The following is a 16,452-nucleotide window of genomic DNA, read 5'->3' as shown; positions in this document are numbered from 1 at the left end:
GAAATCCGCCTGCCTCTGCCTCCCAAGTGCTGGGATTAAAGGCGTGCGCCACCACCGCCCGGCTAACACTTCTTTCTCAATGACTTTTCTCATTGCTGTGACTGAATACCTGACTGAAAGCAAACATAAAGAGGTGAAGTTTATTTAGCTTTACAGTTTAGGGGATTTCAGTGTGTCCTAGCAGTGAAGACCTGATAGCTGGCATTGCTTGTTTAAGAACAGTGGGAGAATACAATAGGGCATTCTCCTAGTGCATCACCAAACATTATTCTCTTGGAAGTGGGGCTGGGCTGTATCCTTCAAAGCCTGCTTCCAGTACCCACTTCTGCCAGACATGACTGCCTCAAAGCAGCGCTACATGGTGGAGACCAGGGCTCTAAGGCTGGTTTTGAGCTCTTTACATAGTGCAGGCTGGCCTTGAACCCTGAACATTCTGCCTCCGTGTTCTAAGTGCTTGGATTACAGATGCAATGTCATGCCCAGCCCGAGTACCTTTCCAATAATTGGATATGTCATAACTTATTTAGCTGTTTGTTGATGGGCAGTTAGACTGTTTCTACTTTGTGGCTGTGATTAAGAAATGGCCCGGGAATATTTGTGTGTAGATTTTTTTGTTTGGAATATATTTCCTTAGATAAATTCCTAGAAAGAAAGTTTGTAGCTTATAAGGAAGGTTTTATAAGAAATTGTCAATAAAAATTTTCCAGAGATACTGAACTATTTTCCATGATTACTGACAATGTATTATTCTGATGCTCAATGATTTTTTTAGAACCTGACATTGTCAGCCTTTCTCGTTTAGCTATTCTGGTATTGTGCAGGTATTATGATATTTTCATTTTAACTTTTGTGTGTGTGTGCTTATTTGGATGCAATATGTATGTTGTCTTTTGCGCAATGTCTATTTCAACGTCTGACTCTTTTAATTTGTGGGATGGAGGTATAATAAATTACTTTTCAAAAAAGAAAATGCAGAATTAGGGAAAACCTGTTAACCTAAGAAGCAGGAGTGAAAACCAGGCAGACACGTAGCCCAGGAAAAAATGATTGATAGGCTTACCATTAAGTACTGGTGTTTCTAACTGGGCATCTGCCTGTCCTGCTTTGCCTGGGACTGTCTGGTTTCCCACTGCAGGACATGTATCATGCCTGGGCAGGCTTCTGCAAGAAGGCCCTGTAGAGGGACAATACAAACCATTTGCAGGGAGACAATGCTGATAATTTTTAACTATGAGCATGGGTGGAAGGAAGTATTGGTGACTAACGATCTATGGAAGGCCACATAGTTCTGTATCAGGAACATAGCCAGCATATGAGTGGGGCCTAGCACACCCCACTCGATATCCTGTATCTTACCTGTGATGGGAGGAGTCAGGGATAAGGGGAACGTTCTCACCTGCTGTTAGAACTGAAGAGCTTAAACAAATTACCACCGGTGATTGGGCTCAATTATCTTGCTTCATTCAGACTTTTCTGACCAAATTGTGCCTGGAAATACTAAGATGCCGAGTTCTGTAATTATTTATTCATACTTTACTATAAAATAGTGTGGGAAATCCTTTCTACAGAATATGCTTTGTTGTAGAAAGTATAGTGGTAAAGAAATTCTGGGTACTGTGGTAAGAGGATACTTTCAAAAGATGACACTTTCAAAGGCTTGAGAGAATTAGGAACAAAGAATGAAATTCATCTTAGTAGAGTTGGTTGCTAGGCAGAAAAGCATGTGTGCAGTTGTGTAGAACATGCTCTTCTCAGGGCCAGGGCCATTACTCTGTTCCTTTACACAGTGGGAAGATTGGGCCTTGATATGTCTGCTGTTGGTTTCATACTTCATATATCCCATTTGTTCCTGAAATATTTATACAGTGTCCCTGTATCAGTTATATCCTGTCCCCTTTTCTGATTCCCGTTGCTCTTATATGACATAAACACATTCATCTTTTCTCTTACTTTGCCCCAGAGGACCTAGGTGGAGATGCTTATAGATAACACTGCTGTTTAATTTTCATGTCTTTAAAAAAAAAAAAAACTCATGACTTGTTACAGCTTTTTTCTGCTTAATGTTTATTAAATTCCCTCAGGAGAATCAGTTCTATCTAGAGAACATAAAAGACAAATGTCTTGCCAATAAGGGACATTCATATTAATAAATGCAAAATAAATATGTTTATACATGTATGTAATTTTTTTCTTGGAAGGCGATGAATTGTTTTGTTTGGATGAAGCAAAATAATTGGATCAATGTACATCATTCCTTCTGCTGCTGTTTTGGAAACAACAGTGTCTCAACCCAGAGTTGTCACAATCACATCACCTTGGCAGGCTCAGTACCTCAGTTAAGGCCAAGTGAAGCCATTTTTGTTGAAATCAGTTTCAGTTGGATAGACTTACTAGAGATTATGAACCATATGGAGCTCTATTGTATATGGCTTTAGCAATTTGGTGCTCAGGATTTTTAGATCCTTCAGTAAACTCTTCTATGATCCTTTTCGTGTTGGGCTCAGAAACAGACATGTCACAGCCTCAATGGAGCATGCAGGCAGATGAGGAGGTACCAGTCTTAGACTGATACTTGTGCCAATCAGGGCTTAACTACAGGCACATTTTATGGTTCCAAAATGATATAATAGAGGCGTTACCTCATTTTGGGGAGTGCCATAAAGGATGAGAAAGAGGCATTAAGGGTGCTGTTTGGTGGAGGTGTCAGCAAACATAGTTGAGTCATGGAACTGAAGGTAGATGGCCAGCATGTCTGGAATCCAGAAAATGGCAACAAGATGTTAGACTGCAGTGGGGGGCTAGGCCAGATACTGCAGGTCCTGATTAAATTCATTCAGTGAGTTACCTGAAGCATAACAAATAGTTCCTGCATAAGTGTGTTTGATATGATATTCTTATTCTGACTGACCTTTAGCAATATCATGAAAGACTGGCTGTTATTATTTAAGAGCAAAAGAAGCTACAAGAAGATTTTAGGCAGGGGTATGGCACAACCTTGCACCCATGGTGTGTTTGTAGTGATCATTCCAGCCAACGTAAGATACGTATTTGAGAGATGAGAGTGGTACAGTTGCATGACCAGCACCTTGCCATCTACAGGATGGCAGAGTGGACACAGTGGCTCATCCAGGAGCTTGTGTCTCATTTTTGCCAATAGCAAGGGCTCTGGAGTTATGCAGTAGAGCATCTTTGAGCTGATTGTTTTTAAAAAGTTCCAGCATGTCCACTTTGGAGTTGTCAGGGGAACCTATGATGGAGAATATAGTCTATGGACAGCTAGTTGAGAAGGTGCCTGTTTTAATAAATAGAGACAGCATGGAGGGTCAAGCTTTCACTACTGGCCTTTGTTTTGTCAAAGTTATACCCCAGTCCACAGCCAGAAAGCTAAGGGATTAGGAAGCCCCTGTATGTATAACTATATGTATAACCACAGGTATAACTCTTACATAATCTACAGTTTCTTGCCAGCTTACCAAAACAACAATGGCAAAAACATCATCACCTGTGAAGTACCAGAGAATGTCCAGGCAGCTAGGAAGCCGATGCTAAGACCTCAGTCATAGTCCTAAGCAAGTTCTTCAACGTCAGGCCTGATACTTGATTTTGCTTTATATCTGGCTGGTATGGTCTGTTGCTTGCTTGCACAAGTAGAGTTTAGCATCATAGTTGTGCCTTTCGGGAAGACCTTCCAGAAGGATCCTACACTGCATCATTTGAGGCCATTCAGAGTCCATGACAGAACTGAACTAGGCTCACCGTGACGTTAGTGGATATTTATTAAGCACTTAATCACAGCAGTATGTGTTTGGATATTCCCAGAGCCCTGAATACTCCTTAAGTCAATTAGAGCTAATGATACTTAGCTTCCAGAACTCTTGGGGATTAGGCTAAATCTGATAATATCTAGGAAAGGAGTAAGATACCTGGCACAAGTTTAGCTTTTGGTAAATGAAGCATCAACCAAAGAGCTACAGTGTGCCAGCACACAGCTTAGTAGTAGTAATCAGTATCCCCAAGAGAAGGATTGCATTGCTTACTGCTGCATAGTTTGGTGGCCTAGGTAGATGTAGTCTTTGTATTCTTTGTATTGGCCATTTGGAACTTAAGGAGTATATGTGCCCTGGAAAAATTGCTGGGATTTCTGTGTATACTCTTTCAGCTTTTTTTTTTTAAGAAAAATAGGTGTATTTTATAACATATATATGTATATATATACGCATACATATATATGATATTTGATCATTTCATCCCCACTCCCTCCCCTGCCAACTCCTCTCAGATCCTTTCCTACTGCCTGTATTCTTCCCAGTTTTGTAAACTGGTTTTTGTTGTTGTTGTTGTTGTTTTAAATAACCAATCAAGAGTCAAATTTGTGCTGTCCCTACTTTCACATGTGTGAGGCCAACCATTGGAGGTTGACCATACTCTTAAAGAAATTGTCCTTCCTATGAAAGCCTTCAGCTACCAGGAACTGCTCAGTAAGGTGGAGCTTGGGACCGCCTTTCCCCTTCATGCGGAATGCTGACTGGCTAGATCTTGGGCAGCTCTTGTGTAGGCAACAGTAGCTACTGTGAATTCACTGGTCCTTCCTGTCTACTGACTCTGGGAATTTCCATTAGCCATCTGGGTGATAGTCCCTGAGCTTCGGGGGAGTTGGATAGGATTCAGCCTTCCCATTTGTAGCTTTGCATTCCAGACACACATTCTCAGGACCTGAACCAGTTGTGAGTTTCTGTACTTGCCCCTGTTCACTTCTCAAAGACACTTCTTTAATTTTTAATGAGGGTTTTTAATCATAAAAAAGCTATGTGCATAAACATGAAAGGAAGGTCTCGGGTTTTTGAATTTTATTTTTAAAAATATTTTTACAATGATATACCATACAAATATAAATTCTTCCCTTTTCCTTTGTGCAACAACTGGACCATATAATAGAGTGTGTGCTTCTCTTTATTTTTAACTCATTATATCTTGTGTTTGAAACTCCTTTTACTTATGTAGAATTATTGACCTCTTGATGGCAGCTGGGTGTTTTGAATATTTACAGAGTTTGCTCTGACATCTGTTTATAGATGATGATCTGCAAAATGCATCTTTAGAAATAGACAGATGGTGTCCAAGGTTAAGAGCAATTTAGTCTCTTCAAACCCCATCTCACCTTATACTTGCATAACCACCTTCACTGCCTACATACCTACAGCAGTGTGTCATCAGCTCATTTGGTGTTTGCCAGTGAGGGCTGGGAAGAGAAGAGCTAATGACAGTGTAGGCCAAAGTAATCCTGACAAGGGAAGAGAGGTGAAAGATGAATTAGAAGAGATGAGAGAAGCGAAGCTAATAAGCTTCCAACAATGAGTACCTGCCAAGCAGTGACTTAACCGGACACCTCATATTCTAACGTCTATTTTGCCATATCAAGTTGTAAATAATTCCTTTTTGAAACCTCACGTGTGTGTTTGTGTTTGTGTATGTGTGTGCGTGTGTGTGTGTCTGTTTGTCTGTGTGTATCTGTGTGTGCCACAATAGATGTGGAATGTCTGTAGACAAACCTGGTTGAGCCAGGTTCTCTTATACACTGCTGTGTATGTCAAGCTAGCTTCTGGAGATTTTTCTTGTCTCTGCAACTGATCTTACTGTAGAGATACTGGAATTACAGATGTGTATTACAGCATCTGTCATTATTTGGGATCTTGGGATTTGAACTTAGTTCCTCGTGCTTGTCTGAGAAGTCCTTTCCCCACTGAACTGATTTCCTTAGTTCCCCCTCTGCTATCTTTGAAGACCAATGTCTGCCTACTCTGCTTCTTGTGAACTTCTCAGCTTCCCCACGGAGAAAAACAACACACAAAGAAAGCCTAAATGATTTATCCACAGTCCAAAATCAACTTGCGTTGACACAGGAGATCCTATTTACCACTCCCTACATACTGGTTTACACTGGGATTCCAGTCTGTACTGGAAAGGCCTGGAAGGGTTTGAATTTTCTCAGGATGGATTTCATATAGAGTTTGAGCTTAATAATTGGGTCAAATCCAGCCATTTTCTATAACAAAGAGTTTCTTTGTCGAGACGTTGTGATAGGAAACACATTGGCATTCTCCCCAGTGGTGAAGTCTTTCTGCTTTTGCTTTTGTATTTTTGTGACCAGATCTCATGTAGGCCCGGCTCTCCTTGAGCTCACCCTGTAACAGGCTGACTTGTACTCCTGATCTTCATGCCTCCACTATGCCTGCTTATGGTCAGTTCTTCAAGGTTCCTCCCCAGAGTTTGCTTCAAACTGTTGTAGCTACTCAACGAGAACATCACAAAGCTATGCATAATGAAGAGTTTTAAATTTTTTATTTAAAAAATTATGCAGCCACTCTTAAATTCTACTCCTAAAGCTTCAGTGTATTAACACTGTCAGGATGTCCTCCTGGACAGGCTCAGAAGTGGGACTGCAAACTATAACCTCTTCCTGCCCCTGCATCCATCTCACTGAGATGGAGGACTCATTGCCTGTTCCTCTTGCTGAGGAACTCTAAGATGAGGAACTCGCTGCCTGCTCCTCTTGCTGAAGAGCACTGAGATGGGGGCTCACTGCCTGTTCCTCTATCCGAGGAGCATTAAGACGGGGGACTCACTGCCTGTTCCTCTATCCGAGGAGCACTAAGCTGGAGGACTCATTGGGACTCCCTTGGTTTTTACACTCATTTTTTTTGAGGTATTTTTGTAGATCAGGATGTTTTCCATTTGAATAAAAAAATGTGAGGCTTCAGGCTTGCTCTTGAGTTTTAATGATACTGCAACATTACAAAGTCCCACAAGGAGACAATGTCTAAATGACACAAATATGTGGTGAGAGTATAACAAGGAGATGGACCTTAGAAAACACCCTTTTATAATGAAAAAAATTAACCTGGGCCAATAAGATTTTAATTTAAGAAAAGCCCAAGGTCTACATTGTACCAGCTGGACAACATCACCACAGTGGTCATTCCTGTAGTGTAGAGCAACGAGTGTCTAGAGAATTAGACATTTATTGTATTTGCCTGAAGCAAGGAAAGTGTCACTGTTAAAGAATGGAATATGAGCATTGCAGTGGTCTTAGAAATTAACTAGCTCAAAATCCAATTTTACTGAAAAGGAAACACAGGCTCAAGAGTACATGCTTTTCAGGGGGGTATCAGCTGAAATAAGAGACTAGTCACAAGCCTTGCCTTTGTGGTTGGGTTCAGTTCTCACTGGATGATCCATAGTGTGTGTGTGGTGTGTGTGTGTGTGTGTGTGTGTGTGTGTGTGTGTGTGTGTGTGTGTGTGAACATATAGAGACAGGTAGATAAAGAGGGGTGCATGAGTTTCATAATGGGGTGGGGGATACCAGAGGATAACTTTATAGACTTGTTTCTTTTCTTTCACATTTATGCGTTCTAGGGATCAAGTCCCAGGAATTGAGCTTGCAAAACCAAGTGGCTTTGGTGAGCCATCTTGTCTATACATCTCTACTTTATTTTAAAACAGGCTCTCAGTGAACCTGGAGCTCACTGATCAGCTGAACTAGTTGGCTAGCTGGCCAGCAAGTCTCAAAGATTCTGGTGTCTCCTCATTCCTCTCCTTGGGCAATGGGATTCTACACACTGGCATCTCTAACTTGTACTTTTTTTGCTGGGAATCCAGACTTTGGTCTTCACATTGTATATCAAGCACTTTACTATCCCCTGCTACAAGAATACAGTTGTTGAATGTTTTGTTAATTTGTTTTCAAAGTACGTAAGGCAGATTTACAGGCCTACTGGTTTTAACCAAGAAAGAATAAAAATGAGGAAACCAAGTCATGTTAAAAGAAAAGGATATAAGGTAAAGTAGATAAAGCCATTTATCCCCAGAAGCTAAGCTCAAAGATTGTTCTAGGAGGTACCACTCCACTGTAGGTCTGTGCCTACTGTCTCTTGATCTGAGTAGTGATACTATCTCTTTGAATGACCAACTGTTTAAGAAGTGTTTCAAATTAACCATATAAATAACCTGTCGGCGTCCTTCATTGTCCAGTTCTCACTGCAAACAGAATGAGATGTGTTTTTATAACCAGCAAGCTATTTGACTTCTTCCTTCTTTCCCACATTTGGATATAGATTGATATAGCATTACTTAAAATGCTGCATATAAATTAAACATTAAACAGGCGATATGGAGAAGCTAACTGCCCCAATAGAATCGTTAGCTCTGCAGTCACTGCCTCAAGGACACTCATATTTCATATCGGATGTCCTTCTTTTGAAAAGTGACCACTAAGGTTCAAGTGACATTTAAGTATATCAGGCAGCTGCATAATTTATAGGCCATTTTGTTTTGTGTTCTTATTTTAACAACAACAAAAAAAAAAAACCAAAAAAGCATGGAAGCATACTGTGTTCAGAAATTAACATATTTACTTTGGTCTTCTTCCCACCTTGTCCCACAGATCGGTGCGCTGAAGGACTACTATCACTTCTACCATAGTAGGACCATCAAAAGGTCTGTTCTCTCAAGCAGAGGAACCCACAGTTTCATATCAATGGAACCAAAGGTAAGAACACCCAGTTGGATGGGGACCAAGAAGGAATGCTTCTGCATTTTTCATTGGTAATAACACTAGGAGCCAGTGACCAAGCAGAGGGCTAATGTTTCTACTTCTGTCACAGTATCCTTTGGTTCAGTATCTGCCCTCAGGCCACACCACTCACTAGCTTGATTTTTACTGACATGCCATAGTCATCCCATGTGTGGAACATCTCAGGTGTAGTTATAGGTATAAGCTCTTTTGCATAATTGAGAGCGACTACTGCTTGAGAAGAGATCAGTTGAACATGTCTAAAGGAAGAAGAATATGCCATCTCTCTCTATGCATGCAGCTTCAGGTACTTCGAGCTCCATGGGTAATTTCCCTCCCTAGTACTCTTAAGGCACTATTGACTCACATTCATACTTGCTATTTTTCTTAGCATTGATAGTCTAGAACCAAGCATTGATAGTCTAGGACAGAGAGCATGATTGCACCCACAAGAACAAAAGCCAGCTCCTACTCTTGGAGACTCGTGCATTTTGTTCTTGCATCTGGTCCTTGTGGGATATAAAGCAGTGTACTCCTGGGAGACTGTACAAGGAAGTGATGACCAGAATTGAGTCTCTCATGTGATAACATGAAATGGCTTTGGCATAAGATATGGGAAACTAAGAATTGGGAACAAAGTAAGAGACAACTATGACACTGACATCAAGCTTAGTAGCTGCCCTTAATAATTACATTGGAGGAAGAAGCTGACCTCCATCAAATCAGTTCTCCAAGATGTGTTGAGTAATGAAGAAGCAGAGGCAGTGTGTCAACATATCTTAGATCCTCTTTGGGTTTATCATGGTATATAATTCAGTAATTATACTATTTTGCCTCTTCCCCTCCATGTGACTTTGGTTTGCCATGGAACTCATTCTCAAAAAAATCAACAATTTCCTGCCAGCCAGCATAGCAGCCTCATCTAGAGGCTCTTGGAAAACTGTATTCCTTGTTAAAGGGGATCTTACCTGGATTCATGTGCAATTCAATGTATGTTTTGGAGACTGCCCTTCAGTTATGGGCCATGGTTTAGTTTGTGTCTTATTTAGGGTTTCCATTGCTATGACACCATGACCATAGCAATTCTTATAAAGGAAATCCCTAACTGGGCTGGTCTACAGTTCAGAGGTTTAATACATTATCCTCATGGCAGGAAGTGTGGCAGCATGTAGGTAGACACAGTGCTGGAGAGGTAACTCAGAGTTCTACATCCACGTAGGCTGGTATGGCAGCAGGAAGAGTGATAATGACACTGGGCCTGACCTGAGCATTTGAAATCACAAAGGCCACCCCAGTTATATACGTCCCTCAACAAGGCCAAACTTACTCCAACAAGGCCACAATCTGAATAGTGCCACTATTTATGAGCCTATGAGGACTGCTTTCATTAAGCCATCACACTCTGTTTAAATTTGCCTTGGAATATTTCCTTGGGATATTATGGCACAATGTTCGTGACTGTGAAATTGTATTTCAGTATTTAGGGAAAGTACATTTCTTTCAACTTCCCCCACTTCTGTGTGACATGGAGACATCCCTAATCTGTTCACTCAGTGGCCTGCAGATGATGCGTACGTATTTATTTCTCTTTAGAGTAATTCTTCCAGAGAGGTAATCTGTTGGGACCGTTTGAATTTGCTATGTTTTCAAAGCAGTCACAGTTCTTTCATCTGTTGAGCAACAGTCTTGAACTTTGGCAATTAGCATGACTTCTGTTTCAAACGTCTTGTGCAAAGTCCATGTGAATTTGAAAAGTTGGCTTCTCAATAAGAATACAATGTGTTGAGACTTTGTTTACCTGAAAATTTACTACTTAAGGAGCAATTTCCACCCTTAATTATCTTAGGCATCTTGTTTTTTTTTCTTCTTCTTCTTATCTCTGTGCATGAAATAGCTTGTGTATGATCCAATAGACAACTTGGATCCTCGGATATCCAGACCTGAACACCTACCCTTCTCAAAGACTCTGGGGATGCAAGGCCAAGTAGGCCACCCCATTGGCTCCTGTGATGGTCTTCCTCCTCAATAAAAGAGATGCCCAAAAGTAGACACATGTCTTAATCACCAACCTTGCAGGTCTGCCTATAAATGCCACTCAGACTACCTCAGAAGTCGGTTTCCTACCTTTTTCTTTGTATTGCTGTAGTCCACTGATTCACTGGCTATTTTTTGAGCATAGTGTCTCCAGCCACATGTGAGGCTCTGGTACCTCTTGGTTCTCCCAGAGCAACTTTCTGGGCCCCCCAGGATAAGATGATGCTTCTCAGATTTGGGACAAGGAGATAGAAGGTGCTTTCCTTCCCCAACTTCCTTGACAAGCTCAATTACCATTTCTTATTTTCAAACTAAAGAAGACACACCCAAAAAACTCACTTTATTTTGAATGAAGCTGTAAAAATAGCTTTCTGGATTCCCCATGCTATTCAGTTTCCCCTTTAATCTTAATCTGTGCGCACATAGACACAGTCACACACATTCCTATGGATACTTCATGAACATTCAGAAGGGAGCTACAAATTTATTCCTTCAATTCAAACTCCTATAAATCCTGAGAGCCAGGGATAAAAGTTGGAGTAGACTTCTTTGCATATCAAGCATGAGATCCCATGTTTGGTTCCCAACAGTACTAAACAAACAAATAGCCAACCGTACTATATTAGGAAACAACCCCAGTATGCATTCAGTAAAGACAAGGGCATTCTACACTGTCATCACAAGGACAATAATGGAAGTCTAGATGTCAACATTGACTCAGTGTTGTTACCTAATATACAGGCTATACATTCTCAGTGCTTTCTTCTGTGGTCCAGGATCACATTGGAGGGAAATGGCTCCCAAGTCTTCGTCACTCCTTTATAGTCTTCGGCTTTCTCTTCTTTGGAAGTGTATAACCCAATAATTTAACACAATACATTTCAAGTTGTGTGTTACTCTCTGAGTGGATTCACATTTGGGCACACAGCACAGGGGCAGGTGTACCTTTGTCTGCATCTGTAGAGGAAGACACCACAGAATAGTAGTTTATTCTGTTGTAGATACCGACTTTAAGCTTATAGTTACGATGGGCTTTCTACTTTAAAACTGCTATATTTTACTGAGTGTGGACATGCTGATAATTTCAGCATTCAGGAGACTGAGGCAGGAGGAGTATGATTTTGAGGGCAGACTTGCATACATAGTATGATTTTACCTTAAAGTAAGTAAGTAAGTAAGTAAGTGAAGCTGTCTTTTCTTTCTTAATCTCTAAGTACTTAATACATGTTTTGTAGGGAGACATTTAAAGATAATATATATTTAGTCTATTTTCCTTTGCTATAACAAAATACTTGAGGCCAGATAAAGTGGAAAGACATTTACTTAGCACTTGGTTTTGAAGGCTAAACAAGTAGCATAGTATCATCTCTGGTAACGGTTCCTCATGATTGTGTTACCTTATTGATGGCATGATGGGGAGAATATGTGCGAGAGATCTTATATGGCAAGACAGGAAGCCAGTGAGTAGGACAGGCTTTTAAAATAATGCTCTCATGGTACTTACTGACCTCCCACAGAGCCCTTACCACTTAACCGTCCTATTAGTGACCAGGCTTTCAGGTCCAAAACCTTTTGGATTATGCCACACCAAAGCCATAGCACTATGTAAATTTCCATGTGCTTGCTTTCTATGCTTCAGTCTGAGTTAACTTCATGAGAGGATGGGATGATTGTTCTGGCATGCCAGTCACTCCTTAAAGTATGGTGGAGTGCTTGGTGGGCCAGAACAGGGACACATCTATGACACTGGACTATGGGAAGTGGCTTTATGGAGGACATCAGGGATGTTAACTTCATGTTACTTTTAACTACTGCCTTCTCCAGAAAGGGAAAATGGCAGGTTGATTGAAGGGGTACACACACCAAACACTCTCAGCTTTGTTTGATCTGCTAAATTGCATGGTTTCTTCTGAGTTTACTTTGAGGGTTCCAAAGAAGGAAAGGCCAAGGCAGCAACGCTGTGAGAATAACCCTCTTGATTCTAAGAAAGTTGTGCGGTCAGCTGGGGCACATGAACCTTGAGAGCAAGAGTAGCTTTGACTCCTACACATTTACATGGCATTGTGATTATCATCTTAAATGACAGGGGTTCACAGACTGCTGAGATGACAGCACTGGTATAATAACAACATAGGCTGGCAGGAAGTGTTGGCACATTTTAAAGCAGTGGGACAATAAGTTTTCCTTCCCCTCCCACCCTGCCTTTCCCTCTGCATCTCCTTCCCCCCCTTTCCCTCCCTGTCCCTCTCCTTCTCCCTCTCCCCATCCCGTTTCCCCCCCCCCCGTCTGTCTTTCTCTCTGTGTGTTATGCACACATGTGAAAGCATACTTAGCTCTGCTTGTGCATGTAGAAGCCAAAGGTCAATCTATGATGGTATCTTCTTCTTACTTTTTACATTAGATCTCTCTTTTACTTTTTATCTTAGCTTTTGAGATAGTATCTCATTGAACCCAGAGCTTGCTTTTTCGCCTAGACTTTCAGACCATATCCTTATGACTTTACCTACAGAGTCCTGCCTGCAAGCTGTCATCTTGGCTTGTTTGTTGTTTGTTTGTTTGTTGTTGTTGTTGTTGTTTTATGTGACCAATCATTCTCCAGAGAAGCAAGCTCTTTTGAAACAATAGTCTTCTTTCATTTGCAGAGCTTCTTTCTTCTTAAGTACTTAATTTTTAAATGATGTGTATATGTGTGTATGTGTTAATGGGTGGGTCTGTGCAGGTGTCCAACGAGTGCAGAAGAGGATGTCAGATACCCTGAAGCTGGGGTTGCAGGTGGTTGTGATCTACCCTGCATGAGCCAAATTGGGTCCCATGTAAGAGCTGTGCAGACACTTGGATGTGCAGCTACTTCTCTAGCACCTCTGAGAGTTTATTAATTAATCTGTGTATAAATCTTTGCCAGCCACAGCCGAAGTTATGAACACCATCATTCAGATGCTTTGTACCTATATAAAAGCCACACATAGTGACACATGCCTGTGACCCCAGAGCTGGGATGGGGAGAGAGAGCTGCACCTAGGGGCACTCTGGCCAGTAAGTTTAATCAAAGCCGTGAGCTCTAGGTTCAACTAGCAACTATCTCAGAACACAAGATAGAGAGTAATAGAGTTCAGGAGGCACCATATGTAGGACATTGTGTAAAGCTTCTCATGTGTCCTGTTATCCAGGCAGAACAGGTGCGCAGGGAAGGCTTCTTTCTTTTTATTTTTCATCTTTTCCAAGAAGCAGAAAACTTAAATCAAAAGTCTTCAATTACAGAAACAGGGCATATTAAGGGAAAAAATATCCAAGTATAAACAGCCATTGAAGTGAGGTAGACATGTTCTATATATGTGTGTGTATACGTATCTCATGAGAACAGCTTTTTTTTCTTCATATTAGATTTTATCTGGAAGGTTCTGGCCTATGTATATTTTGTCTTTTCTAGTTCTTTTTTCATATTTTGATCTCTTATTGATTGATTATATGAATCTAGGGCAGGCTCAGCCTATACTACAGACTAGGATTAAAAGGAGCTCTTTCTTCCTGACTCATGCAGCAGGGCCTCCCCTATCTCATGCGTGGTGCTCACCCAATGGTGAACTGCTCAAATGACATCATGACATTCCAGGCTCCTTCCATTTGGCCCCATCTCTTTCCTGTGCAACACTGGCTTAGCCCCCGTGGCTCTGCTGAAGAGAGTGTTTCCAGATCTGAGTGTGATAATGAAGTTCATTTGAAATACGGCAAAATCTTTCTGTATTTGAAGAGATTTAACTTGTGAATTTTAATCAGCTTGTCTTAGTTTCTAAGCGCTGCATCTCCTTTTGCCTTCTTGAATCACAGAGTGATACTTCAGCGATGGTGCAACAGCTGTGCGAATATGGGAACACTTGGCTTATTCTCTTGGAGAAGCAACTCTCTCCAGGTCAGGGTGGCTCAGGATTAAGGTCAAGGCTTCAAGTCGTCGGCATACTGCCCTGTTTGCTACATTTGTACATAAGCCATTTCCCCTGATAATAACTAAGCACTCAGGAGTTGTCTATCAGCAGAGGGAAGGAGGGAAGCAGAAAGTAATGAGAGATAAACTGTTGGAAAAAATGAAAAAAAAAATCCAGTTCCTTTGTGTTCCATCTTGCTGCCATTTCTGCTGATTTGACTTTTAGATGTGTGCTCCCCTCTACTTGATTTTTAATCTCTCTCTTTCTCTCTCTCCTTCTGTCTGTCTCTCTGTTTCTGTCTCTCTCTCCCAGTGTGTGTGTGTGTGTGTGTGTGTGTGTGTGTGTGTATGTGTGTGTGTATGGATGTGTGTTTGCCTCAAAATTGACACCTGCACATCTCTACATATTATGAAAAGTTGCACAGATTAACTTTATATCTGCCAACTTCCATTTCATCATAAATTCATTTTGTAATTCCAGAATATTCTTTCCTTGTCAACTGATCTTTAAGTGACTCGTGCAGGATACCAGCACATCAGTTAGCTCTATTCTCAACCTAGGAAGAATCCCCTACTACATCAAGTGCATGCAAATAAGCTGTTAACACACAAACTACAAGGTGACTTTGTAGATAAAGAAACCTTTAGGAAGAAGTAAGTACAACCAGGCACCCAAGGTCAGCAATGATTGTTGTTGTTGTTGTTGTTGTTGTTGTTGTTGTTGTCAGAAATGAATTTTCCATCTGAGTTCGTCTATCTTAAACATTAGTCTTCAATGAGTAGAGTTCAAAGGCTTCCTCTACCAGCCAATCTGGTGTTTCCATTTCCCAGCAGGCTCTCATTAGTTGGTGTGTATGTGCCTTTGTGTGTGTATGTGTTTGTCTGCGAGTGTGTGTGTGTGTGTGTGTGTGTGTGTGTGTGTGTGTGTATGCATGGGAGTGGTCAGTGTTTCAGTTTTCCATTTTAAATATGATAATGGCGTAATAGTTTGACTTTGTTCTGTAGACAGATTTTATAAGTCTTAGGACATCTCCGAGATTTGTCCTCACTCAGCTGTCCAGTGATCTGGGATGTGCTGAACAGTGGCTTTGGCCATGTATTTCTCCAAGCCTAGAGTAACTGTGCTGTCCTGGGACAGCCCTGAGGCTTTGGTTATTTAACTGTGTCATTACTCTGTACCAGTGAAGGAAAGTATTACTGGACACTAAGAATGCTTGGAGAAGCACAGTGGGCTTGGACCTGATGCTAAGTAGAGAGGATATATGGGAAAGCAGAGAGGATTTGAGGGGACCTTCCTTGTTTGAGGCTTTGGGCCTCAGTTTTAACGGCTATGAAATACAACCATGCTAGCTAAGCTGGGTCTTTAGCTTTTGAAAGCCTTTCTGAGCATTCTCCTGGGAAAAGCATGTCAGCCATAGGTTTGCAATGCCTGATGCATTCATAGCAAGAATAGAAGAGAGAAGGAAGTGAGGAGTGAGGAATGTTGTGGATACAGAGTTTACTGTGCCTTCCCCTCTCCCTTTCTGTTTCCTCCTTTCTGTCTTGCTCTCTCCCCCTTTCTTTCTTGCCCTCTTCCTTTCTTGCCCCTTTCTGTTTTGCCCCATTTCTGTCTTGCCTTCCTTTCTGTCTTGCCCCCTATCTGTGTTCTCTCCTTTCTGTCTTGCTCCCTCCCCCTTCCTTTCTTGCCCCCTTCCTTTCTTTCCCCCTTCCTTTCTTGTCCCCTTTATGCCCTGCCCACTTTCTGTCTTGTCCCCTTTCTGTCTTGCTCCCTCCTCCCTTTCTGTCTTGCCTCCCTTTCTGTATTGCCCCCTTTCTGTCTTGCTCTCCCCTTTTCTGCCTTTCTCCTCACTTCTGTCTTGCTTCCAGGCTTCCCAGATGTCTGGCCAGTCAGAACCCAGAGGGTCAAATTGTACATTTTGTGGATATTTGA

The 16,452-nt window shown here is 41.4% G+C and overlaps 1 protein-coding gene across 2 annotated transcripts in view; it reads left to right on the top strand.

Annotated features, from left to right (window-relative positions):
• The window catches only part of Pcsk5 (proprotein convertase subtilisin/kexin type 5), a 416,074-nt gene that overhangs the window by 36,531 nt on the left and 363,091 nt on the right, over positions 1–16,452 (top strand). For both annotated transcript variants that reach the window (XM_031389877.1, XM_031389876.1), the window contains exon 2: positions 8,441–8,545. In XM_031389877.1, the coding sequence (XP_031245737.1) occupies positions 8,441–8,545 (105 nt within the window). The remainder of the gene's footprint in view (positions 1–8,440; positions 8,546–16,452) is intronic.

The sequence above is a fragment of the Mastomys coucha genome, unplaced genomic scaffold (assembly GCF_008632895.1).
Source record: "Mastomys coucha isolate ucsf_1 unplaced genomic scaffold, UCSF_Mcou_1 pScaffold21, whole genome shotgun sequence".
NCBI lineage: Eukaryota > Metazoa > Chordata > Mammalia > Rodentia > Muridae > Mastomys > Mastomys coucha.
The sequence above is the reverse complement of the archived record's forward strand: the minus strand, read 5'-3'. Positions and strand labels throughout refer to the sequence as shown.